Here is a 27076-nt window from a genome sequence, read left to right as displayed (position 1 = left end):
AAAACCCCTCCTCTCACTTTATACTCCATCTAAGTCAGATGCTGGGAGTTTCTGGGAGGACATTTGGTCACTGAATTACTGCATTCTCCACCAGAGCAGCCCAGCTGACAATCCCCACGGCAAAAGCTTTGAGTATCCTGTCCTGGCTTTTTCAGCATCAGGAAAACCAGCCTTGGTTTCCCATGTGCCTCTTACAAGGATACAACCTTTCAACATCCAGACAACTCAGCACCAGCTGGCACCAGTCACTTGTTAGCACAAACTACTTTCATGGTACAAAAGCAGCACTGCCCAGGTGAGCAGCATGACTTGAGCACATCTGGCACCTCAACAGGAGCTCAGAGCTCACACTTGAAGGTCTGCACACCTCCTAAATTCTTACCTTCAACCATATTACATGATCATCTTCATGTGATTCTGCTAAGGCACTGCCATTTCTTCAGCCATTCCATTATTTGAGGCTTTGAAGGACTCTGAAGCCCTTTGTAACATTCAATAGCAAAGATCAAAGATCCAAAATTGCATCATTAATCTGGTACACAAAACGACTTGAAAACATTTTAACTAAAGCCTTTTATTCTATACAACTGTGAAACATCATTTACCCTTCTGGCATTGCAGACTCTTCTGTCAATCTTTCCTGTTACTGTGTTTCAGGATGGTTAGAAAGGAAAAAAAAAAAAAAAAAGAAGAAAAATTACAATCTTGGCTGGTTTAAAAGAAAATTTCTGGGACCAACTCCAATGTATACAATAGGACAGGAAGACAATGAGGAAACAAACCCAAACTTAAACAGTGCCTATTGGAATAAGCATAGATCCTTGCTATTAATAAATACAAGTCAGGACAATTTATCAATAGAAGTTACAGTTCTGTTTAACCATTTAATTCACAAGTAGCACTAAAAATGTGCAGTTACAGCACAGTTGTGTCAAACTAAGCACACGCAGAAATGGGGATTAAAAACTGAAACTGACCCTCAAAAGACAGGGAAAACATGCTAGTTTAGTTCTGAACCATGGTTTGTCTCTAAGCAAAGAGTTTGTTTTGATGGGTTTAAGAGTGCAGAAGGGAAGGATTTGACTATTTTTTTCAAATAAAACAGAATGAAAAATATTTTACCTTTTGTTTGACCAATACAATCCCAGTAATATAATTTATTGGGACTTCTTTTTAGGCCTCAACCTAAACCTTGATAGCAAGATACAGGAAGGGCAAGATCATTATGTCTCTTGAAGAGACTCCAATAACATACTGCCCCTTGAAGGCACTTGTGCTTCTGCTTCAGACAAAAGTCATTTCTACACCATTTCTCTACAAGGATTTGTAATTTGTTCTGGCTACAAATGGTTTTCTGGGATATCCCCATATTTTCTCACAAAAAGCTGAAATGCCTTTGCCCCCCTCCCCCCCAATAAGTTAAACCTCTATAAAAGATTACCATGAGCCTATGACAGTCACAGATTTTTAGAAATAGCAGGGAAAACAATATCTGCACAAATCTATAACAAAAGAACAACTGCATATAAAACTTCAGAAAAGAAAAATCAGTATTTTTATCTCATGAACATGAAATCTGCAGAGAAGTTTCTAAAGTTTAACATTAAACATATTAAGTTATATTCAGAATGGTTTGAAGTTTTAACAAAATGTCACATAGTTTTGGAGAACAGTTACCAAAAATTAGACTAGTGTGTCTTTAGAACACCTAGGACACAGCGTAGGAAGTAGTTATATATAATTAAAAAAAAAATCTCTAAGTTGCTGCAAAGCATGTTCACTCTATAATGATGCACAGCATCATTAGACTCACCCTGCTCTGATATTTTTCTAGTGTTCTTATCTTGCACATCAAAAGCTCTCTAAAGCAATTACAAAAATTCTAAAGTTAACCCTTTGTTTACAATTAAATGGGCCAATTAATTCAAGTATGAATTACAATACAATACGTATTTTCTGGGTTTTTTTCTTTTCCAAATTTCTTTTAGTGGCAGAAATGTTTGAGTAACCTGTGAGAAATCATTGCTGGAACTTTATGAATGGAATGTACCAAAAATACCTTCTGTGCAGTTCTGAATTACATTGTGAACACAGCAACTAATATGGCCAAACCAGTTTCATGTCGAGCATGAGCAGATGACTATATTATGTTCTGGAAAAAAAAAAAACAAAAGCAAAAAGGAGGAAGCAAAAGTCTGCACTGGGTTATCATCCACTCTCTGTACACCTCACACAACATGAACCACTCAGGAACTTCCCACCTCACTGACTGAGAGGAGGACAGACTTTAGTTTAAGTCATATGGATTTTTTTTCCTCTATATTACAGATCTATTAGTCACTTCAATTAAATGCATACTTCCCGTCCATACTGAGTCATTAGCAGTCTCATCTACCTTAGGGGTTCAGTGGGCTTCTATAGTACTACTCTTGGAACCAGTACAGTATGGTCAAGTAAATAATGAACCACTTGGGTCCGTGCTCCCCTCACGTTGATTTCTGGCGATAGTGAAGCGTCAGGTCCCCACCGCTCTTCCAAATGAAGTGTTTTACAGTTCGAAGGTCCATGTTCGGATCCAAAACCTAAACCAGCAAAAATTCATCTCTTACTCCACGAATCTGCTAGACTGTCACAAATTCCCAGATAAAACACTCCCATGGGTGAACTGGTACCAAGATGAACCACGCAAAGGCTCAGATTTTTCAACCAGCAAGTAAACCTGAAAGGTTTTAGCAATGTAACATGTGACTTCGTACCACAACCACCTCCCCAATACTTAATCTTCATGCACCTAAATTTATCATTTTTGACAAATTTTGAACACTGCTAAAAATGTAGAGTTCCAAGTATTACAAAAAACCAAAGAACCAAACAGAATTCTGCAATTGTATTAAGTCCATTTGTTGAGTATGTAACCCTGCAAAAGCCACTAGTCAGACCAAATTAAACAGGCTCACCACAGCAATTCTTTGTTCTGGCTATCTGCAAATGTCTGAACTTGTGGCAGCTCCAAGTTAACACGATGTCAAAACATTTCCTTAGTTTTAAAGGTAGCAGATAATCTACAGCATATTTCAAGCTCAGGATTCAAAAATTCACAACCTATTCATTGCTAGACATTGGGTTTGATCACAGGCTAAAACACCCAAGGAACTTACCTGGTCCTGGCACAGAAGTTCAATCTTCTCCTCTGCTAGCACAGCGATGTCCTCCTCTTTTTCTTGTTCTCCTGTTTTTTCATTGTTGGAAGAGCTGGTTGTCTGAGACTCATTATCCAAGTTTATGATTTTCTCATACACGTGTTCCATCACTTTCCTCACCTGAAGCATGTCACTTGCTGACAGTCGGTCTCTAGATAAAGTGAGAGAATTTTGTAAGGAAAAAACTTGAGAAATATAATTTCTCACCCTCACAGAAAAAGGGACTCAGAAAAGTGGTAGAGATATTCAAAGGATTAGATTAAAATCAAAGCTTAGATGAAGAGTATTGCACACTATCCTAATTCTTTCAATAGAAAGGCATTAGTAGAAGGTCAGAGGACACAGAATTAGAGAGCTAAGCCAGAAAATGCTGTTCACCCCACTACATTAACCAGAGGACATTCTCCTGTAATAAGCAGCAGCACTTTTTCCACAAAGGACACAAAAAGTCTGTGAAACTCCTCTTTCACAAACAGTCTCTGATGAGAAAAACTCAGTAAAACATATAGAGAAACTAGGTATTTGTGTAAACTACTGAAAATTGCTGGATATAAATGGCAGGCATACTGTCTATGACACTGAGGTCACATCAGAGTTGTTGATTTCTAACCTACACAGCTCCCAGCTACAGCTCATGTCACTGGCAGACTATCCTGCTTTGCCTACTGTCAGGTTTTGTACCTCTTTCTTTTAGCAAGCTACCATTCATTACTGTTAGCAACAGGAAACAAAAGTGTGGTTCTGAACAGAGTAACAATCCATTAGTTCCTCTTGTTTTCTGATTAAGTATCACAAAAGACAGTCTCATTTCAGTAATTAGTTCTTAGACATTTCTTAGCATAAACTTGAACAACTGCCCACCAAACCCAAAAGAAACCTCTAGTTCTTTCAAATATTTTGATATAACTCAATGCTTCAGAGCAATGCTGTTTAAATGACTAGAAAACAGAGAATTAGTTTGGTGGAGTGTTTTTGTTTTGTTTTGTTTTTGTTTATTTGGTTGGGTTTTGCTTGTTTGTTTTCTTTGTTGTTGTTGTTGGGGTTTTTTAGCATGCAGTTCTCTTTCTGCAGTTTATCTAACTCAAAAATGGATTACTTACTTTTTTAGAGTTTTTGCCCCTGATGATGAATGAGGTTGGAGGTAGAAAGGAATCTTATTGAACTTGGGCATATTTTTCTAGAAGGAAACACATTTGGAAAGTGTTAATTTAGGATGAAACGTTGTCAGCTACTATTTCCACCAGCTGGTATGTTGAAGTATATTCAGCTCCTAATTATAAAAACCCATGAGAGATTCTTAATCAACATCCCCACCATAGCCAAATTCCAAATTACTCATACTCCTGAGACACTTCAATTTAGATGATGCACAGATCATTGAGCTTTTGAATATAAATTATCAGTTATTTCAGAGGCAATTAGATATATCAAAAGACAACAGCAATATGATGTGTATTCTCTGTTCCTGAGCTCCTCACTTGAAAATGATACCAATTATGCACAGGGCTTTGAATTCTTTTTCTAAGACTTTATGTCTGAAAAAAGTGAGCAAAAATACATTAACTGGACACATGAAAAAAATCATGAATCTCAAAGGGTCTTGAATACAGACCTCGAGGCCACTTATTTTGAATGCAAACAGAGCATAAATTTAAAATGTAATTTCAGACACTGCACAATTAAAAAAACTTGTAGTACATCTTAAAAAAAAGCCACAATAAAAAAGCAACACTTATTCACACAACACTTACATCCACAGTGATGTCAATTACCCATTGTGGCACAGTTTCATTAAGAAGCATAGACTCGGTTTCTCCACCTGAATCCCGACATAATAACCTAAGGTACACAGAAATAACCTTTGTGAATGAAAACAATCATTTTAAGTTGCACTGAAAAGCTTTCAGGAGAGGACCTGCCCTTTTAATGGGCAGGGAGCTTGAACTTTGTTAGCAACATCTAACTTACTGGGGAAGTGATCACTTCTTTCCTGTAAAGACGACAGGTAGCTGTAGGAAAACAGATCCCAGAGCAGAAACAGGGAGTAGTATCCTAGGAAACTCTGGCTATGACACAGAGAAAATTTAAAAAGCTACTTTGCTCTGGATTGTGTATGTTTGTGTGTTGAAGAACGAAACTGTCAGGAGAAGGGGAAAGGCACCTGGCATAAAGCAATTCTTTTCTGCTTCAAATAAATGAGCTTTGATTTAAAGCATCTGCTAAGCCCTCACCAAGTAGAAAGAATAAAACCAATTTTATGAAATGTGCACAAACAATGATGAAACAAAGCCAGATAAAATTTTATAAATTCCAGTGAGGTATTTTGTTGGAGTCCTGCAAACCTTCTTTTAGGTCCCACAAGCCTGGCTTGCTCCCTTCAATGGGGTCTTCCCAGTGTTCTCCTAAGAAGAAGCTGTGTAAGAGCTAAGATCCACCAGTGTAGAATGGAGGCAAAGATTAAGCCTCAGGTACAATTTAAATACATTGATACTGCAGCAAAAAAAAGTCAGTTTACAAAGCTGGAATTGCTTTCCCTGTTTTACTGACCAGTTAATGGACTGAAAGTTACATCATTTTTGGGCTTATTCAGCCTGGGAAACAAAATCAAAAAAATCAAACATCTCCCACCCCTTAAATTTAAAATCCACTATGTCAGTAAATATCAGATACTTCACAGTGTTTCAAAGCTCAGTATCTGTTTTGCAGCGCTATTAAAGTGTCTCTTATGTATCACATATCATAATTAGGCTTTTTCAATGTAGAATGAGAAGAGCTAGGAGAGTAATTAGAATATAAACATTACAACACAGAACCTGTGCTCCTACCTGCTACAGCTTAGGACCTTCTAATGGATCATTTGCTGTAATTCTGGGAGCAGAAACCAACTCTCTAGTAAGCAGAATCTCCTGGGATGAACCATTATTTCTCAAAGACCAGCACAGCATACCCATAAGGGAAGTTCTACAAGAATGTAAATCTAGACTTTTATTCTAAACCAAAGTTCAGTTAATCAGTTTGCAGAAAGAGGGCACCCAGTGATTTCAAAGCGATGAGACACAGCTAAGAACTATACACAACTCTTACTGTTGTAAAGCCCCACACCTTGTTGATGTTCAAACTCACATACTCAGTGGGACAATGCCAAATTATCATCAACAGCTGCTTATTTTGCCTGTCAAGGGCATGTCTTGAATGTCCAGTACAGAATGGAAGCACTGCATTTTGACAATGTTCCTGCTTGTGCAGAGAAGTGATTGTTCAGTCACTGAATTTACACTCTTGAGTTTTTATACCTGAACAAAGTGCGTCCTCCAGCCTCACCAAAAATAACTGGTGTATGTGGTGGCACTTGGAAGTATCCATTTCCTTTCTGGACTCTGTTCTCCTGCTCACCATTCACTGTTAGAAAAAGAAATCATTGCAGCAGTGAGATTGCAGTAGGCCTTAAAACTGGGCATTCATAGAACAAAACATGTCTTTTCCATCTACAGCTAATTTATTTCATAAATTAACAAAATCATATGCTTTACATAAAACAAGAAAATCCCCATTTCCAACATGCAGCAAGTATATAAGAAGGAACAGTATAGAGTAATGAGATCAAAAAAGGTCTGTGTAAGGCCTGTTCAAAAGCCTTTGAGAAAGGGGAAATAGAGCTCAGGAGGCAAAACCCTACTAGTAGTTTTTTTCCATTTCCTTAATAAAATTCTAAGTATTGTTCAATTTGACAAATCCTAATATTAGAAATCAACTAAAGAGACTTGCTGAGACAAGACTGTTCTTCCCTTTTCCACTGACAGCACAGAACTCTGAAGGATATTGGCTTTACTCTTCTACCTGGATTTGCCAGATGTCAAAACAGCGTACTAGGAAAGCTCAGACTCACAGTTCCTTGAAGTTCCTGCATTATAAATTCTATTTATTATAGCCAGTTACAGCAGGATGGTCTTCAAACACTGAAGAACCTGATTCCATATCAGCGAACAAGATAAGATTAAAGAAAAATCAGCATTACTTATGCACCTATTGAACAGTGCAGCTTCCAGTCAGTCAGGCATCTTGAAACACAGTGTAGGAGAATTCAGATGCCTGACCTGCACTTGGGAAAAATCATCTCCATTACACTACAGCATCTAGTTACTGTATTTGAACATGATGTTGAACTCAAGCAACATAATATATTTAGATGGCACAGTCTCATGAGATCAATGATCCCTTAGCTTTCTAACCAGAAACATATGTAGTGAAAGAAAGGTCAGAAGTTGTATTAAGCAAAGAAACCAAAAAACCAAAAATCTATATTAGAAGGGACAAACATGATACTGAAGTTACAGCAAGTGAAAAATCCTAGAGTTTGAAACTATAACACTTCTCTTACCAATTGAGAGGAACAGCACTGCACATATACACACATTTATGTGTGTTTATTTATATTTTCTCTACAAAAATTTCAGTGTCCAACTACATCTTAAGTCACTGCTCAGTGTCAGTTTCTTCATTTTTTAATTTTGAAATGAAATGAAGACTTATTTTGCATTTCTCATATCTTGTCTGGCTCTAAGCTGTAGATTGCCAATACATAACAGTATGAGAATCAGCAACTTGATCCAGAAGAGTCTGCCAAGTGCTGTAACCCTCCATGGAGATCGTTTTTGAAAGAAGAAAGTAACTAACTCTTGGCACAATCTTTGCCATAAAATGGCAAGATATTGCTGAATGTACAGTTTCCCTAATTGCATTATCTATCTATAGAAAGTAATTTCTTAATCACCAAAGACCAGACTTTTCAGTCAACTCTGATCTGGGTTGAATTGATTTCAAACTTAGGAGTTACATATTCTCTTTTATTCTGCCAAATTCAGCCACTATCTTACATTTTACATAGCTGTGCTTTTCATCTCCTGCCTGATTAGGATTAGCATTATTACCTTAAAACACCATTCTAAGGTGGTTTTCTATAGACCTACTTCACATATTATTATACCAAAGGTATTTTTTCAAATAAATCTTTCTTTTCTTTTATTTTGTTCATAATACCTAGAAGAAAACTGGAATTATGTCAAGAAAATACTTGCTAATGTTGAATAACTGAACTATTGCTCTTTGCTGTCATTATCTAGGCTGTTTCTTCTCTAAGTCAAGCCTTAGTGTGCCAGTAATTGTTCTTCATCAAGGCATCATGTTTCTGTAACTTCAGAATCATTTAAATTCTTCTATTCAACTGCTTTTTTTACAGACCAGAGTTCTTAAGATTTTTGCTGATGCTTTCAGAAGTACAACACACTTTCTGGTGTAAAGTGAATTTAAAAGGGCTAAAAGACATTAGTCTACAATGCATACAGAGGCAGGGGTAAGAGAACAAATATGTTGTATCTGTTCAAGAAACAGAAATAAATAAACAGAAAGTATGGACAAATCCTAAGAAAGGAAAATATTAAAATACTAACCATGGTTCATCTCATTTTCTTCTTCATCCATTGGATTGATATGTGTTCTAGGCCAATACTCCAGAAGTGCTTGTAGCAGAAGCCCTCCAAGGTTTACTGTCAAGACACAGTGAAGTGTAAGTTCAGTTACAGAAAAAATGTTGGCAACATAATATTCTACATTTGATCTACAGCTATTTATGGGCACAGAAATCTGCTTATCACAACCTCAGAGCTCTATGTTACAATCTTTCAGAAAAAGATGATTTTAGAATCCCTGCTGTTGGATCATTCACGTGATGTAAAATTCTCTAGATTAGGTCACAGTTACTTTTCCCCTTTTGTTTCTTGAAGGTTTGAAACCAAGTTAAACAGAAAACCTGAACATGATAGAAATGTTGCAGAAAAAAGCAAACACTGTCACTGGAGAAGTCGCTGCAGAATTTGATGTTAAGAAAATAAGCCCTAAAATCCAACCAGTTACTGACACAGGCATTTGAACATTTCAAAACATGCATACTGGAACTTTTCTGCTTTTTTTAAAAAAAGTAAAAATATTATTTAGAAGTAAAAGTATTATTTAAAACTTACATTTTGGATCAGAACCATCTGGACTGCTAAATCCAGCATCCTTTGCTGAAACCCAGGCTGCAAAGCAGTCACTTTCATCCAAAGTAATTGTCAACATCTGTTGGCAAAAGACCACCAGGGAGAGGAATGTAATAGTTGTTTTGGATTAAACAAGTCTATAAATTTATAATTTTGATCACACTTAACTGGGATTACAAACCAACGAATTTCTAAATGCATGGCAGAACACACTGTTTACCAAACTGTATTAATTCATAATTGGTATTGGTGGACCATACCATGAGGGAAAAAATAATAAAAAAAGCTGTTATTCAGATTAGGAACAAGGGTAAAATTTGCTGTTTTACTTGAAAATAAATCTAACCCATCAGCTAAGCAATGAACATTCTTCTAAAGTTATAACAAGCTAAAAGCTTTGTGAACAAACAGTATATGAAATATGACATTAGAAAAACAGATTTAGGAGTTGTATCTCACCCCAGTTTTCAAGTCTACTGAGAACCAGTTTGGCACATACACCATTTTAAATCTCTTCTTAATTTCTTCTTCAAAGTCTACTTTCCCAAGGTCTTCAACTTTACATGCCTGTACACCAAAAAAAAAGTACAAGTTTTGAGCCATATCAACACCCAAATCTTTAACTTGACTTTCATATACATGTGGAATGATTACGGCTTCTGATCTCTCCAGGAGTACTGAAGCCCAGAAACGTGAAAGTTAAAGGTTCAAACATTTCCCAAAAAATTGAACAGTAATTTATGTGGTAAGTAATTTTTGTTTCAAATCTAGCAAATTCAGATCAACTACTGCAATGGGCACAGCACTGAGTGACTTGTGAATTCAAGGGTCTGAATTCCAGGTGAATGCAGGCGTCTGCCTCACATCAGGGAAAGATGCAGAAAAGCTCAGAAATACCCCCTCCCCTTTCAAAAGGCACACTTTGCATGATGTCTTGATACAGAAAGAAGACTCACAGGAATCTCACACACATAAATATATATATATATATAAAAAGTAAAAAATAATTAATCATCCAACAGTAGGAACTTAATCTGAAATAATATACTTACCTTCAAGACATCCCAGTATGCCACATTATTGTTTGTGTCTTTGGTTAATATGTGTCTCTTGTCATTAAGAATGTGGCACTGAATAATACTAGCACCCCCTGCCAAACAAACAAGAATTAAGGTCACTACAGTCATTATTTTTTCTAATATCACATTACATTGTGCAACATGACATGTGCACTGTTCTTTGCTTTCACTTTTTTATATAAGAATTGGATGTCACTAAGGTGTAAACACCATTTTAACTGTAACTAACACTGGATAGACAGTAACTACATTGTCTTTGCTTTAGTTCAAATCATAGTATCAAGTATCTAAAAACCTGAGTCAGTCTTAAAGTTGTATAATTTCTGCTAATGGTACCATATTTTATAAGGTCTTCTGAAAAACAGTTGTTTACCTTTTATAACTTGGTCAGGCTGTGTACACAGGGGTGGTATGGGATTGGTACAATCATTATCATAATCTCCTGATGCTCTAAAATTATGAATTCCCTTCAAAGTCTAAAGAAAGAAACAAAATAATGACACATTCATAATAATCTATAAACGCTGATTTGTAACAACTGTCAGTTCATGCTGCTATTTAGATGTTAACTGTTCAGTTCCAAGAAAGATACTTTGTTTCTAAAAGCACCATAAATAGAAAGGAAGTAATTCAAAGCTTAATACCTTTTGATCAATTTTAATATTAACATTTTATGATTTTTTTATAAAGAAACCTCACAGATCACAGCAAGTCACAGTCAAATTGCAAGCAACAGCCCAACAGTTCCCAAACCAAGACTGCAATTCCCAAGACTACTTAATTGAAATCACAGACTGTAAAATATATCACTTACCCATTTATTCACAGAGGATTTAGTTGTTGCAACCCAAAGTGCTGGAGGAGGATCAGCTGATCTATCAAGTTCCATCTAAATAATGAAACAGAAACTTTCAGTCATGCTTAGATTAGTTTTCCTTTGATAATTAATATTGCTCTGTGTAGACTGGCTCCCATATTTGGAAGTATCTCAGGAATAGTACTACTTTCAGTTTACTACAGAAATACAAAGTTTAAAGGAAAAGAAACTAAGCTGAAATATCTGAAAATGCGGAGAAATTGTTTCAAATATTCAACAAATAAATTCGGGACAAGGATAAGAGTAGATGCAATGTGTCTAAACAGCCCAGCATTTAAAGATGCTTCTAGCAAGATGCAATCTTATCTAATGGATAGTTTGATAAGAACAGTATTTTCTGAACTACTTGCATTCAGACACTTCATATGGTTAAAACGAGAACATAAGAAGTTTTGTACTAATTAACTTTATACTTTTGGCTCGGTCATTACATTTTTCAGCCAGTAATGAATGACCACAGCCAAGTGATCTCTGTACAGCTGACCACAGCTTTCATTTCCCATTTTGAACTACAATTTCCCAGATTGTTACTTTTTCAGAAATAAATTAGTATATCCAAGATTGGATTTGAACACAGCCAGAGTTCACTCACAAGGAAAAGCAGACTGCTTGTATCTGTAGGTATCTGTTTCAATTGCACCCTCCTTAAACAACTACAGGTTCCAGGGTCACGTCATCTAGTTACAGACAACAAAAAAATCCAAAAAGCAGCCTCTTCAAAAGACTCAGACTTGTGTGTGCAGTTTTCTCCAAGAACACATCAAGTTTCAGTGTGCAAAAAACCCACAATCAACTTTACTCCTGGTTCCCCTGAGTACACAACAGATTCTGACACAGTCCTGTGCACATATGTTGCTGCTAAGAAAAATCTGGTTTTGTACAAAGCCTTGGCAACGCCAGCTCAGTTTCTTAAAACTGTACTAGAGCCTGATAAAACCAACTTTTCACGTCTGAAGTACTTGAATTTGCGTATTTTCAGTAGTTGCCAGGCATCTATCTTCTTCAGACAATTCAGCTTCAGATGCAATATGGGAGACAAAGCCAATCTACTAAGATGTGACCCAGTAAATGCTTGCTACCCAACGCACATTCTTTCTATCAACTTACATCACTCAAGCCACTATTTTGTTAGATAACATGCAACTACCCTTTTACACTGTGAGGGTGAGGCAGCACTGGCACAGGTTGCCCAGAGAGATTGTGAATTCTCCACCCTTGAAAATACTCAAAAGCCATCTGGACGTGGTGCTGGGCAATCAGCTCTGGTGGCTCTCCTTGAGTTGGGGGGACAGACCTCCAGAGGCCACTTCCAGCCTCAGCCATTCTGTGATTCTCTGAATTAAACCCAATTACCTTAAGAACTGGTGCTTTTTCTTCACAGATAAGCACACGGATATCAGGATTTCGTAAATCTGTACAGTAAATCTTCCTGTCTCTTCCTCCTGAATAAACATGAGTGAAGGCTTCATTGACCTGCAGAGCCCAAACACCCTCATCATGGACTCGATATGTGGCTATGCACCTCTGCTGCCCAAGTGACCACAGGCGGATAGTCCCATCAGAGCTGCCTGAAAGACACTGAGCAACAACCATCACACTTCAATCAAGCAGGTATTTAACTCTTTTAAAATACTGTCTTTTCCATAAAAAGCTTTGATAATTCTTATGGTCATATTTTTCCATTAAGATGGTGCTAAACAAAGACTGGCAAATAACAAGGCTAGTCACAATTTTACGTAAACAACCCCCTCCATACCTAGATGAACCTGTAATAAAACACAACCTTCACCCAACAGCTTCCCTCCCTTAATCACTAAATATCTGTAATACTTGTTAAGCTACCTTCTGTAATCTACCACATAAAACAATTATATCAAAAAAGACTAATGACACTTCTGCATTCTGTAAAATGCAGGTTAAAGCACATACCTGGGTGCCATCTCTGTTCAACAACAAAGCTTTCACATTGTCTGTGTGCCCTTTGAGTTTCATTAGTTTTGCACAAGTTCTTGGATCCCACACCCTTAGAACCTATGGAAACAGACATTGGATAACTGGAATTAATACCATTCTTCCCACCAATGCGTTTCCTCTGCGGAAATTAAGGCTTTCCAAATGAATCAATCCAAACACACAGATTACATCACTGTAACCACATATTAGAAAAAGACAGACATTATGCAAGTCTAGGAATCAGATGTGATCTTCTCTTGATTTTAATTGAATTTATTCTGGCTTCTTCTGGCTTCTTAAGAAATAAAAGAATAGAAGCAACAGGAAACAGGATAGTGTGATGTGGGTTAAAAAGATTCTGAGAAACTTCTCAGATGATTCATTGGTGTATCCTATTTTCATTTTTACACTGTCTTGGAAATAAAATTCTCTCAAGGTTAGATTAGGTAAGAAAACAACTCACAGGGACCTAAGCATGTTTCAGCTTCCTTTACAACAAAGAACTAGGGCTGTCTCTTGGGGACACTTGAACTTCATTACCTCACTTCATTTCCCACCTCCTGCAGGGATCTCATAAATTGCTGGCACTGTTTCTTTCCTACCTGCAGCAACTGCTTCAGTTTATATAATCATCTGAGTCATGTGCCCACAAAAATCAGAGCTCTTGTGGTGAAATGTAATGATCTTTGACAAAGAGAGGGTTACACAAGATGATCTGATTGTTCCCCTATGTATGAAAGCTTTATGGATATGTGACATCCACAGACTGAGGCAGGATTTGTACCCTACACTTGCATTCCCACTAAAAAAAAAGTGTTTACACTCACTATTAAAACCACAAAAGCTGCTATAGACATAACATTGAAAATGAATAAAATTGTCTCTCTATACTACACTTTGAACTGAAGTGGAATGAGCCTTACCAAATTTTGCTTACCTTTTCAGTGGACCCTGATACAATAACTGTTCCCATTTGATTCATTGCAAGGCTGTAGATTGAGTCTTTGTTCCCACTCAGGGAAGAAGCTATTTAAAAAAAAAAATTACATATTCAATTTTAATGCTGTCATTCAAAAAAACCCCACATACTTATTCATTCAAAACTGGTATTTTAATATCCTTTGATCCATGAAAATAGTGCCACTCTGGTCCATATATTGAGTTGCTTTATAAAAAAGAAAGACTATTGTTAGGAAAACCCCAGCCCAATTCTTAATTTACTGGTGCAGAAAAAGAAAATAACCCCTCAGATTTATGGTCATTACAGTCCTGGTGCACTTTTGACACCAAAATTCAGCGCCAAGACCATCAAGCTATTCTTGCTCAACTACTTTATTGGAGTATGATACTTCAATGTGATCTTGTAACACGCAGCATTTGGATTTTTTTTCCAAGCCAAGTAGCAGTAAAATTCTACATTTTATATTAAAGGCTCTTCTCCTAGTTCAGCAAAGATGCAGAGAAGTTACACTGCAGTGCTGCAATGTGTTACTTGAGCACGGATGCTGCCTCTGAGTTTGTGCAAACCATATGGCAGCTCTTTAGCATCACACCTACCATCAGAGTTGAGGAATTCTGAGCCATCTAGGCTAATCCACTTTTGAAGAGAGTAAAATACCAGTCCCTCAACTGAGAAAAGCACAGACACAGCAAATGAAAGTCATCTATTTAGAGAGCACAATCAAGTATTTCATTAAGCCTCAAAATCCATATGATCAGTATGCCAAGAAGGCTGAGAATAGCAACAAACTGCATGGTCAGCAAAAATGTGAAACTTCACATAATGATTTATGTATGTCATGGAGCTAAGTTTCCAACACAGCATTTGTAACCTAATATCATAATATAATACTGCCTTTTGTCACAGTGGAGGAACTTGTGTCAGGGGAGGTTTAGGTTGGATATTGGGAAGAGGTTCTTTACCCAGAGGGTGGTTGGACACTGGAAGAGGCTCCCCAGGGAAGTGGTCATGGCACCAAAACTGACAGTGCTTAAGAAGCATTTGGACAACACTGTCAGACACACAGTATGATTTTCTGAACTTGTCCTGTGCAGAGCCAGGAGCAGAACTTGATGATCCTTGAGGGTCCCTTCCAATCCAGCAAATTCTACGATTCTGTGAAGCATTATGTAGCTTTACTTCAGGGTCCTCTTAGGCACCAGTTATGGCTATCCAAATGTAAACTGTCAAATGAAATATATTACCCATGGCCAAAATTAAGTGAGAATCTTCCACTGTCCACAGAGAACAATTAAAGGCAAATTGCAGAACTGAAGACTCCTGGAGGTTAGCACACTGTTCAACAATCACTATAATTCAGGAGAGGATGATACACAGAGTTATCAAAAGCTGGATACCAGGAATGGAAGAGAGAATCTTAACTGTACAGAAGCAGAATTTATGCCATAACAAAAGCAAAGCTCAACTCCACCCTCTTTTGGAAGGGACTACTTGTCAAAAGCAAAATCTCTCCGCTTAATTTGAGTTATGGCTGTGCTGACTGAGAGACTCTTTAAAAATAAGCTTCCTCTTAATGCTGTCTTGTGTACATTGCTTCCAGGCAATCAGATAGGAAATTAATGTACAAGAACAAGCTTCATTTGTACTCTCAAAAAAAAATGATACTGTTTCAAAGGACTTGGGAAAACAGCTTCTTTGAGGACATTTACTGTGTTCTTCCCAACAGAAACACTACTATTTGAGAGTACTAAAAAGAAAGAAAAACAGCTCCTCTGCTTACCTTTCCTCCCCCTCATGAAGTATTTGTGTTCTAACTCTAGAAATGCAAATCTACCCCGTCATCTTAGAGGCAATGTCTCCACTTCCATTTGATCTTTGGCAAACCCAAGCATTGGCTCCACAGTACTCCTCATCTCTGATTTACTTGAATCATTTAGGTTCTGTATCACTGTAGCAGTGTACAAGAAATGCTGTGGGTTTTTTTTTGTTATCTCACAACTGAGTTTTCCTGTCAGCTCACAAATAAATTCTTCCTTCAAGAACTCCATGTTCAAGTAGAATATGGAAAAACTTACAGTTATCAGCAAGGTGTGGCTATAAAATAATTCTTTCAATGCAAGTAAATAAATAAATATAATGATTTTATATTTCTGGGAAATATAAAGTAAATCTCTTTAGGTATCTCCAGTTGTGTGCCATTCCAGCACTATTCTGCAGGGCAACACAGCTCATTAGAAGCCATCTCTCTTCCATTGGGCTACTCAGACTTGTCAGCATCAGGCTATACTTGAATTAAAGTCCTGTAGACAGAGCAAATGCCAAACTCACAGTTCTGCCCAGCAGATGCACCTTTGGTTTCAGAAACTACCAAACCCATAAAACTAACACATGTTTCAGAATCATCCAAATACAGTAATTCAAAAAACCCCCTACAGGCCTGCCTCTTACTTACAGAACTACATATTCCTGAAATTTCTTAAGAGTATGTTGTGCCACTTCCAAATTTTAGTTTTGCAGATTTCTTTTTAGTTATTCCTAACCTGTGACTGAGGCAGCAACTATTCTTATTTAGAAAACCTAAGTGTGGCAGTGTGCAAGTTGATTCTGTTCTTTCCCAACACATCCATCAGATTCTGCTATGTTAAAACATCTATCAAACATTAAGTAGAAAATGAAAGAGATCAGTCACTTGGAGAAAATTTTTCCAACCTACCCAACAAGCAGCAGAGACCTCTTTCTGAAAGAAACCTATTGTAAAACAGCCAGTACAAACCAGAATGCCCATGACCCAGATCTATGCTATTCACTGGAGCAATCAAACCCAACTGAACCTGAAGACTGGTGTGATACTTCCCAGAAGAGAAACTTAATCAGCTCTACCCTGACTAGTCTAAGAAGGTGGTGTTGGAATTGTTGTATAAGGAAAGATCTCATAATTTACTATAATGCCTTTACAGGGAGAGGGAAGCAAACAGATCACTTCCTGAAAGATCATGGTGACATTAGGAGTTAACCCTGATGAGTAGAATCTACAGACAGCTTCCCCTTGCCTTCCAGTATCTAGTGAGTTAGATCTCACCAGTCTTATCCTTACCAGTGCTTAGTATTACTCTGCATGTTTTTTAACTAATTTAACTAGTAACTTCATTGTTCTGATAGAGAAATTTGATAAATCTGTAAGTCCTGCTTTAGGAGCTGTACTGCAATGTTTTTTTCAGCATCTATACAAACAAAAAACCAACTCCAAATTATAATACACAAAAAACATACAGACAATATAATCCAAGAGAAAATTTCTGTGACAGGTTAGTTGAGAAGCAAAAAGCTTCTCAAGCTAAAGCTCTATCAAGTTTCAGAGAAACCAGCACATCACATTTCAGAAGAAAAAGTTCAAAGAGACTTGTCCTCTATTGTAAATGCCATGACTGGTGGCTGCTCTAGATTTCCAGCTATTATATAACACAACAAATGCACTGATTATGTACTAAAACCACCTTAAAATTTCTTGCACATTTTTTATGTACAGACAGAAAGAGGCATCTATGGTTTTCAATTGATCTCACAGATTATGCTACTCAATCAAATGTGCTGCATTAGCCTCCCCTCCCCAGGTACCTACTTGTTACAGTGTTATTTGAGGCAGTCAGTGCTGTTAGAGTATTTACATCCCAGAGGAATATCTGTCTGTCCAACCCAGCAGATGCTACCAGCTCCTTGTCTTTTGCATATGCCAATGCTTTCACATAATCCTACAATAAAATATGTACAAGAACATGAACAGACAACATCATCCATTTGAAGTCTACATCTCAATAATTGAAAGAATGGCAGTGATCACACATATTATTTACAGAAAATGTTTTTCACCTTATGCGTCCTTAGTGTTGACATGCAAAATCCCTTATGTGCATTCCACACTTTAACAGTAGTATCTGAAGAAGCAGATATCACTAAATTGGAAAGAATAAAGACTAAATTTTAATGGCTTACATATAACTTTAGGGAATATTCATACTACTCTGTTTTACAAAAAAAGATTGAAACAACCGTTTATATACACATTTCAATTTTCATTAAAATGTCTGCTTACACTATTTACCAAATTTACAATATACATCACAAATTAATTTTACATGCAAAAAAAAAAAAGATGGAAAATAATTTAAGCAGCAGACAATTTACTTCATACAGTCTTTGAATGCTGTAGTTCTCAAACTTTCAAGTACTTACATGTTTTACCATTGCAGCAGAGCACAATGTCATTTACCCAATCTGTGTGGTGTTCCATAGATGCTATATAAGGGTCTTGCTGCAAATTAAGGAAAAAAAAGTTTATAAAATCTCATCACAAATGGAAAAGATTATGACTATCATATCCTGTTGTAATATTTTATTCAACCTTCCAATGGACCTAAAGTTCTCTTATCCAGACTTGTTTGAAATCACTGTTCCAGAACCTTTTTGTGACAGAACTAAACAGCTATGTAAGGTACCACAGTATGAGCAATGTTAAAATTATTTTGCTATCATAACAATTGGCAGCTGTTAAAAACCAGCATCAGATGTAGACCTGTGGAGAGCTTGCCTACCTTGGAAGAAAGGTTTAGATAGGAAGCCTCTCGTGACTGACCTTGTGCTGATTGACACTCCATATCCTTATGATGGAGTCCCGGCCTGCTGTGAAGAGTCTGTTCAGTGCTGGATCCAGCTGAAGTGCATTTACCCCGTTCCGGTTGTACTTCTCCACCTCATCTCTAATCACATAGGAGACCTAGAACACAGTTGCACAAATCCAATTATGGTATTAAGGTGTTGACTTGGCCACAAAACCCAAACATCTAATTTCATCTTTGGGAGGGTCTTGGGTAGAAAATATCAAGAGTTTTACAAGCATTAAGTCTGCAGGTTTGAGAGTTACCAACACCACCTCAGTCATTTCCCATATTAATGGGGAAGAGTCACAGAGAAGATGTCAGCAGTGTACAAAGGATTATTTAATCATTACAACTCAAGTTTAGTTAGATCCAGAGAATTCTTAGTTCAGTTCCCTGCTTCATGTGTATATTGTGGGTGCTCTTAGAAAACACTCTGTGTTTGTGTCTCACTTCCCAAGAAGGTTCCACAGTTTCTATAGCTGGGATGACAGTCTTTCCCATTCTCACAGGGGAGAGGATATGGTCACTAAGGACTAAAGCATTCAAAGACTGCAGATACAAATTCAAGCTATTTCAGCTGTTATTATTTTTAAACCAATTTTTTAAAACCTACCTATCTGCCAATATAATAGAAAGCTCAAATTTTTACTGCTCTTTCAGATAAATGACTCCTTTAGGTTTTTTCCTTCTGTGTTTGACAGTACTGTGTGTAAAGGTTACTTCGTGGATTTGTTCAGAAACACTAAAAGGAAATTTCAGGAGACCCTGCAAAGGCCACAGCACTCTCCATTATTATGTTCAGTAAACACAGTTCTAAGGCACTGAAGTTTCTTCAGAGTTACTCCACTCACACTGTGCTGCAGCTCTCCTGATCCCCAAGTTTACACAGGGTTTATATGCATTACTCTGAGGAAAGCCCTCACACTTAGGGAAAAGGAGGGGAAGCTGCCAGTTATGCCTCTTCCCCTATTCTGTAAACTATAATCAGAACAAGGTAAAATTTCATGCTTGGTATAATCAAATCTGCTCAGAGCCGGAATCATTTGGATACACAAGTACAAGTGGTTTGAACATGCTTACAAGTAGTCTAGAGATCTGAAAGCAATTTTTCACTCCAATAACTGTTACAGTAGTATAAAGAAAATGTTTTCCAGATCAAATCTCAGTTACACAAAACAAAACCAACAAACTAAAATATTCAGTGAGTGGTTCTTATCACTGAAGAAATATTTTTCAGCATCTCAGATTCTGTACCATGAGAGATGACAGGTCCATTTGGTGTATGTGAGCAACACCTCAACTGAACTACCCTGTCCCTGTGCAGCACAGTAAGAGAACTGATGCTTCCAGAAAGCACATGTCCAGTGCCACTTTGTTTGAGAAAGAGCTGCAGCAGCTCTACAAACCGACACAGGAGGATCAAAATTAAAAGCCTCCTGAATCCTTCTGCCTTAATACTCTCCATTATCATTTCACAAGTCCTTCACTAGAGTTATTAATTTTATGTACCAATGCACTTAAAACACTTCTTGCTCATATTCTGCCAGCCACTCACAGTCCCTGCAGAGACACAGCTCTTCCTCACAATTTTAGATTGTGTCCTAATTTCCAATACTTTCAGCTGCTCTCACCCATTCCAGACTCATCCATAACATTCTTGCTATCTGTGCTCCACCTACACACAGTTTTGGAGACACTACTGAGAGAAGACACCACTGACCACACATAACGGTTTTATGTTAAAACACTTCAAACACTTCTAAGTTTTTGGGTTTTTTTAGAGAGCAAGATGTATGTGCAACTCCTCAGCTGGGCTTGAGGATATCATGTCTATACTGCTGGAAGGCACACAGACTACTGGAGTAAAAGAATTTTACAAAGTCAAGGTTTAACATGATACAAAACACAAGGCCACAAAGGAATGACCACCAAACTCATGCTGCTTTCAAACTCTTTGAGGCAAGCCAATGAAAATATTCAGTTAAAAATACTGTGTGTGAGCAGATAAGACATAAATTAAAGTAATTCAAAACCTAAAGTAGATCAGATTTGATGTTAGTTAGTAGGGAGAACAATCTCTTGCTGACATACAGTGTCAAACTCAAAGTCAGCTTGGCCCTTCAGCTCTTGCTTCTTGCAACTGCTAGCAGGACATATTTCGATAAATTTTCAATTTTTGAATTTGCTCCTCTTCTGTCAGTCACCTCCCATACTTGTTATATCTTCAGGTGTAATACAGAGCTCTTGATTCCACTCATAAATAAGACTGTCACACTATGTTAGTCATCCAAGCATTTTAAGGAGCTTTTTGCTCATAATAATGTTACCTTTTTAATTTAAAGGAGTTCAAGCAAAGCAGAGCCCTTTATTCTTTTTAATAACTTCCACACATGAATTAAGTAAAACATCTCTTGGCAAGTATTGTTTTTTATTTTGAAAGAACTGGGACAAAGAGAGGAGTTATATTGTTTTAGGGTTAGCAAGTCCATCTATGCTGGATCTCAGCACCAGTTCAGCATCAAACTCAACACCATCCCTTCTTCTTGGGACAAACTGGAGAAAGTAGCTGTGCTGTAACAACTGAATTAAACAAGATTAAAATCTTATTTATTTCTCTTCCATTTTTTTTCTGTAAATACATGACAGCTTTGATGGAGAAAAATACGGCAATACAACAAAAAAGCTTGATATAAAATTTCCCAGCAGCAACTGCTACTGTTCACAGAATTCAACCAGTTGTCTCTGCTCAGATTTACAATTCTACAAAGTTTTATTTACCATCCACAAAGGGGTAGCTTAGTTTTCCTAATAAACTGTCTTAACAATTTAAGAAATAAGGGCAAAAAGGAAAAGAAATCCCTATTGTATAAAGAATCAGTAATGATCACTGTCTATCTGTCATGGGAAGAAACTGTGACTGCCATTTTTCAGTGATAAAAGCGATTCTAATCCAAATTATGCATGTGCTCCTTAAAGTAATTTTTCTTTTTTTAAAAAAATTTCTAATACTAAAAACACAAGTAGAGAAAATTAAGATGAAAGATACCTACTTTGTGGTCGGCAAGTTGATGGGATACCACACCAACATTTCACATGAATACTGTGATTTGAGCAGTCAGGCAAGGACAAGGCAAACCACTTGTCCTGAAGAAAGTATGAATTGAAAAAGCTGATTATGGCAAAAAATGGACTCTCCAACTCATATTGGAGGCCTAATGATATCCAAGCAATTGCCCACTCTTACACTGAAAATGCTTAATGAATTTTTCTCATCCAGAATAAAAAATGTTAAAAGGTTCACTCTTGCAAAGCAGTCATTGAGACTGAAATAAACATCTTGAATATTAACAAAACCAGAACAAGACTCATGGCATATGTGGCTGAACTAAAAATAACCTCATGAGACATTTGCTGAACACCTCAAGGAACCCTTTGGAAAGAGAGATATAACATCAGAAGCATCCAGGTTTGTACTCAAATGCGTTAATTCTATATTAACACAGAGGGGAAAAGTTAAGGGATTCACAAAAGCTGTTGAAATGCACGGGGAACTTAAAAAGGATCAATAAAAGCAACAGCAACTTGATTTAAAAGAGCTGACACTTGTGTAAGCATGGTGGACACACCTGCCAAGGCCACTAAACTAAAAAAATTCACTAAGAAGAATAGAGGAAGGTTGCTGATAATCCACGTGTTCTCCTTTATATTCTTATTTGGGGGGGGGGAGGTCAGAAAGTGCCTGGTTGGTTTTTGAGTGTTACTGATTATAGAAAGAAATGTTAGTAACTCTGGTGAGTATACAAACAAATGCAAAATATAATGTATACATTCAAGTACGTGTGTACACAAGCATATCTAAAGAACATAAAAGCAGTAAGATTTTGGCTGAGGAGAAACTGCTGTGATAAAATTCTCCTCTGCTCTGGAGCACACACATTTTATCTTTGTGTATAAGGTCCTGTGTCCTGCCTGGAAAGGGCTGTGGAGGTCACCAGGAAGTGACAGCTCTGAGCACTCAGTGGCATTTGTTCCAAGCAGGACAGGCTGGAGCACCATCACTGCTGTGCCCAGAGTCAGTGGCAAACCAGAGACAACCCTGACTGTGACACAGATCACCGGGGGTTTACTGCCACCATCCAAGAGGGACAGCATTCCTGGGATGTGAGATATTTTAATAATGACCCAGGCCTTTGACAGCAACTGCTGCAGCTTTTATAAACTCCCCCATGAACAAGAATCTTTCTCAGCAGCACAGCACAAACATCACAAGGGGATGGGCTCTCAGTATAAAGAGTTTATGGGATTCAGTACCCTAAATGGATCAGGATTAATCATTTTAATGACTACCTAAGAGCTCCAGAGATAAAGCTTCTGTCAACAGATGCATTTCAGAACATAAAGACAAGTGAATTTCTTGCAGGACCTACGATGTGTTTCTTGCCTGGATGAGTGTATCAGCTGATCTGGAGCCTTGTTACCCTTGTTACAAGACATGCCTTATAACAGATTTTACCTTCATAGATGGGTAAAATCTACTAATAAAAACACCACCACACCATCATGTGGAAGAAACACTGACCAGTGGAGCTCTGAGGACACTCATCCCTTGGTTTTAAGTGGAAAAAAAATAAATTCCACAAGACAAATACTATTGTGAACAATTTAAAAAAAAAGAAAATTTTCAAAATCACTGGAGGATTCCATGAGATGTGACAGGAATTGCACTCAAAATGAGAGAAAAAGCAGCAGTCAAGTAGCAAGAAAAGAAATATCTATTGCCTTAGTATCTTAGTAGAGCATATGTATCCCTAAAAATATGGATTTTAATTAAGAACACACTATTTGAATTCTTATCAGGGTCCCCAGGCTCTAGAATAAAAGTAATGGAAGGCATTAAAAAAATCATTTTATCCTTTTACAGTGTAATCAACTTACTGGCTATTTGTTTGCTTAAGCATTTTATATGAAATAAACATAATTTACAAATATAATTTGTATATTTATTATGTATAAAATATTAAAAATAACACATATAAAATGTAGTAAGTTGAAGTAGTAGCGCATAAAGATGACCAAATCAGTACAATGAGATCCTATAATGGTTTGGGTTAGAAGGGACATTAAAGTTCACCTTGCTCCACTCCCCTGCCATGGGCAGGGATACCTTCCACTAGACCAGATTGCTCAGGGTCCCATCAAGCCTGGCCTTGAACAATTCTAGGGACAGGGCACGAGATCATCTTATTCTGCATAAGACTGAAAGACAAAAAGTACTCAAAATTCAATAATTTTATAAGGATGCTGATCCAAAACAGTTATGGCAAAATTCCCACATGTTGTCAACATGTTTCAAGTGTGGGGGTAAATTTATTCTGGCCAGGGAGCAAGTTTGGCAGAGCAGATACAACGTGACCCCTTAAGGGCAGCTACTTCAAGCCACCTGCTGAGAAGTGGCTTCATCTTGATTTAATTCCCAGGAACAGATCTGAAAGTACAGCATGTGGCCAACAGCAGTGTCTGACACACCTCTGCATCCTCATCCTCTTCCCAAATCAGACAACCTCATTCCTGCAGCCTTCAGATATGCCAAGCTATGCTTAAGAAACACCTGCCACTGGACATTTCAAATGCCTGGCTTCCATTTAAATTATTCAACTTCTTTCCTTTTTCTATGCACAGAATTTATTTTGAGGCCTAAAGCATCTAGTCTGATTAAATCCTTAGAAACATAAAATTATATGCAGAAACACCCTAAACTGACTATTTTGGATGGTTTTGCTTACCAGTAAAACTAGTGCATCCAAGATATTAATAGCTCTGATTTCCATAAACTTCATCCATGTAAGTAATCAAGTACTTTCATACCCGAGAGGTGTTTTATGAAAAAGCTCCTCATAGTCTCGTATGTTTGGGACAAATTTCTCCCTCTGTCCGCCTCTCCCTGAAAAGTTACACGTAGCAGCATCCTAAATGCTCAGCCACTGGAAAGTAAAATAAACTGTGAGTGGTTTTATATTTCCAGTAGCAGCTGATGGATAAAACAGCCACTTAAAATTCAACTACATGAAAAAAATCCTGTCTCTGATGGAGCAGGTGAAATAATAAGAGGGCAAGAAAAAACCAACAGCTTCTGCTCAAGGCTTTATAAATGTTTATCATGGATTAGTTTGGGTTGGAAGAGACCTTAAAGATCATCTTGTTCTTACCCCCTGCCATGGGCAGGGACACATTCCACTAAACCAGGTTGCTCCAAGCTCCATCCATCCTGGCCTTGAACACTTCCAGGGATGGGGCATTCACAGCTTCTTTGGAAAACATGTAACCAAAAAAACTGCAGATCTAGACTTCTGGTGCACCAGTTAAGACCACAGATCACTATAGCAGTACATGAAGGGGAAAAAAAACAGTCACATAACACAATGAGAACAGAAAAGAAGACATCATAAACCAGCACAAAACCACCTGTAAAAACAAGCTTTTGAGCTAAGTAATGCTTAGAAAACAAATGTAGTAGTAAAAAAGGAAATAATGTGCTCTTTGATGCATGCTGCTGTCAGGGAAATACTCCTTCATAAATAGGATTACATCAAAGAAATATCAAGGTGTAATAAAATCCCCTTCCTTAGAAGTGCAACCTGCAAAAACTTGTTTATGGCAGAGGCAATGAAGTCAATAAAGGGATATTATGCTTTCGATTTTTTGTATTTTAAAAAATGTCCAAGGAATTTTCTGGTAGAGTAAGCGAATTCTTTATACAGTATTGACTGAGTGCTTCCCTTCACCACAGAAAACACTAAAGGCTCTAAAAAGGTGCACATTTCCTCTGTGTGGTAAAACTCAAAAGGTGTGTTCAAAAACCAAACCCACCTCTGTTTGGAAGGATCTTAACGCTATTCCAAGCCTAATCAATATTTCATTTGATCACAGTGGAAAGATACAGCTGAAACTTGCACTTGCCACTGGGCAGCTTTGCACATTGACAAAGCATTAAATCTTTTCCATAGTGAAAGCTGTAAAAATGCCTGAAGGGCTGGCAGTAGCACAAACGAGCAGCAAAGGATTGAGGACCATAAAATAAAACCATTTTCATGACTTTTACTGTACACATTGGTAATTCCAGTCTCCACCAAGGCTACAATAATGTACCCCTAACTACACGAGCCCACACCTCTGAGTCTAATTCTCTCTCAGGTGTGCTCTACACCTTCCAGGCTGCCTATGCCAAAGGTTTCCTTCAGCAAATGCTGCCTGGAGCTGGGTAGAACAAAATTTTGAATTCTAAACAGAAAAAGTCCTGTTCCCTGCTCATGTGTGCAAATGGCCAGTGTTTAACAGAGACAAGATACTAATCAGAAGTCAAAGTAGCGGTAAGATGCAAAGCAGATCATAAAATGGTTTGGGTTGGAAGGAACTTTAAAGATCATCTGGCACCAGCCCTCTGCCATGGGCAGGGACACCTTCCACTAGACCAGGTTGCCCACCCAACCTGGTCCTGAACACTTCAGGGATGGGGCATTCACAGCTTCTCTGGGCAACCTGTTCCAATGTCTCACCAGCCACACAGTAAAGAATTCCTTCTAACACCTAATTTAAACCTACTCTCGTTCAAACTGAACCCACTCCCCCTTGTCCTGACACTACAAGCTCTTGTTAATAATCTTGCCCATCTTTCCAGTAAATTCCCTTCGGACCCGCCAGCCTGGGCACTCCTGCCTTACCCTTAGGTTTGCTGTTCCAGACAGGCAACGCGAGTTGTTCTCACCCTGCTCTAGAGGGAAACCCCCGGCGCGGGACACAGCCGAGCGAGCGGCAGGAACCTGCAGCTCTGCTGCTGCTGGAGATCCACGTTACAGCTGAGGCAGGGCTGCGGGGAGGGTGGGGGGTCACAGTTCTTTCGCTTTCAACTTCACCTCCCGCTGTGCTTTGGATCAGGGTTGGTCCAGCTCTGCCTCCTGCGGGTCCCGACCCCGCCGGGCAGCGAGCAGCGGCTCATCGCCCGCGGTGCCTCAGGCAGTCGCTCGCCCCCTCCGCGGCGGCCAGCGAGGCGGGGGAGCGACACCGGGGGCGTGTGGCGGTGCCTCCCCTCCCCGCAGCGTTGCTGTGAAAGAGGGGGCGGCGGCGCTGCCGTGGAAACCCCCACGCCCTGACACCACGTGGGCGCTACCGCAGCCCCGCGAGGCGCCGGGCTCTCCCCGGAGTCACCGCGGTCCCGCCGCGCCCTCACCTGCACTTTCCGGCGCCCCGCCGTGTTCTGCCGGTGATGCGCCGCCATCTTGCATGTTGACACTGTGGCGTCATGTCCGACCGGAAGTGCCG

At 38.3% G+C, this 27076-nt stretch overlaps 1 protein-coding gene across 1 annotated transcript; it reads right to left on the bottom strand.

The window, feature by feature from the left end:
• Window positions 1-1451: 1451 nt before the first annotated feature.
• WDR48 (WD repeat domain 48) lies at window positions 1452-27076 on the bottom strand. Its single transcript, XM_018089204.1, has 19 exons — window positions 26985-27076; window positions 18736-18876; window positions 18336-18414; window positions 17973-18055; window positions 17725-17854; window positions 14082-14170; window positions 13121-13222; window positions 12545-12769; window positions 11129-11203; window positions 10688-10790; window positions 10288-10385; window positions 9695-9802; window positions 9218-9314; window positions 8648-8743; window positions 6494-6599; window positions 4952-5039; window positions 4301-4377; window positions 3159-3351; window positions 1452-2582 (listed from the first exon to the last, which is right to left on the bottom strand). The coding sequence occupies exons 1-19, from the start codon at window positions 27030-27032 to the stop codon at window positions 2487-2489; spliced, it is 2034 nt and encodes a 677-aa protein (XP_017944693.1). The 5' UTR covers window positions 27033-27076; the 3' UTR covers window positions 1452-2486.

Source organism: Manacus vitellinus, unplaced genomic scaffold, assembly GCF_001715985.3.
Source record: "Manacus vitellinus isolate BGI_N305 unplaced genomic scaffold, ASM171598v3 scaffold_12_pilon, whole genome shotgun sequence".
Classification (NCBI taxonomy): domain Eukaryota; kingdom Metazoa; phylum Chordata; class Aves; order Passeriformes; family Pipridae; genus Manacus; species Manacus vitellinus.
This window is presented reverse-complemented; position numbering and strand designations above follow the sequence as displayed.

What these genes read in the sequence shown, in the direction of transcription:
- WDR48 (XM_018089204.1), bottom strand. Translation starts at nt 27,032, where the DNA reads ATGGCGGCGCATCACCGGCAGAACACGGCGGGGCGCCGGAAAGTGCAG. An exon ending in GCCTGACCAAGTTATAAAAG is followed by an intron (nt 10,386 to 10,687) that starts GTAAACAACTGT and finishes TTTGTTTGGCAG; the next exon opens with GGGGTGCTAGTATTATTCAG. An exon ending in GGAGGACGCACTTTGTTCAG is followed by an intron (nt 5,040 to 6,493) that starts GTATAAAAACTC and finishes TGTGTACCTTAG; the next exon opens with GTTATTATGTCGGGATTCAG.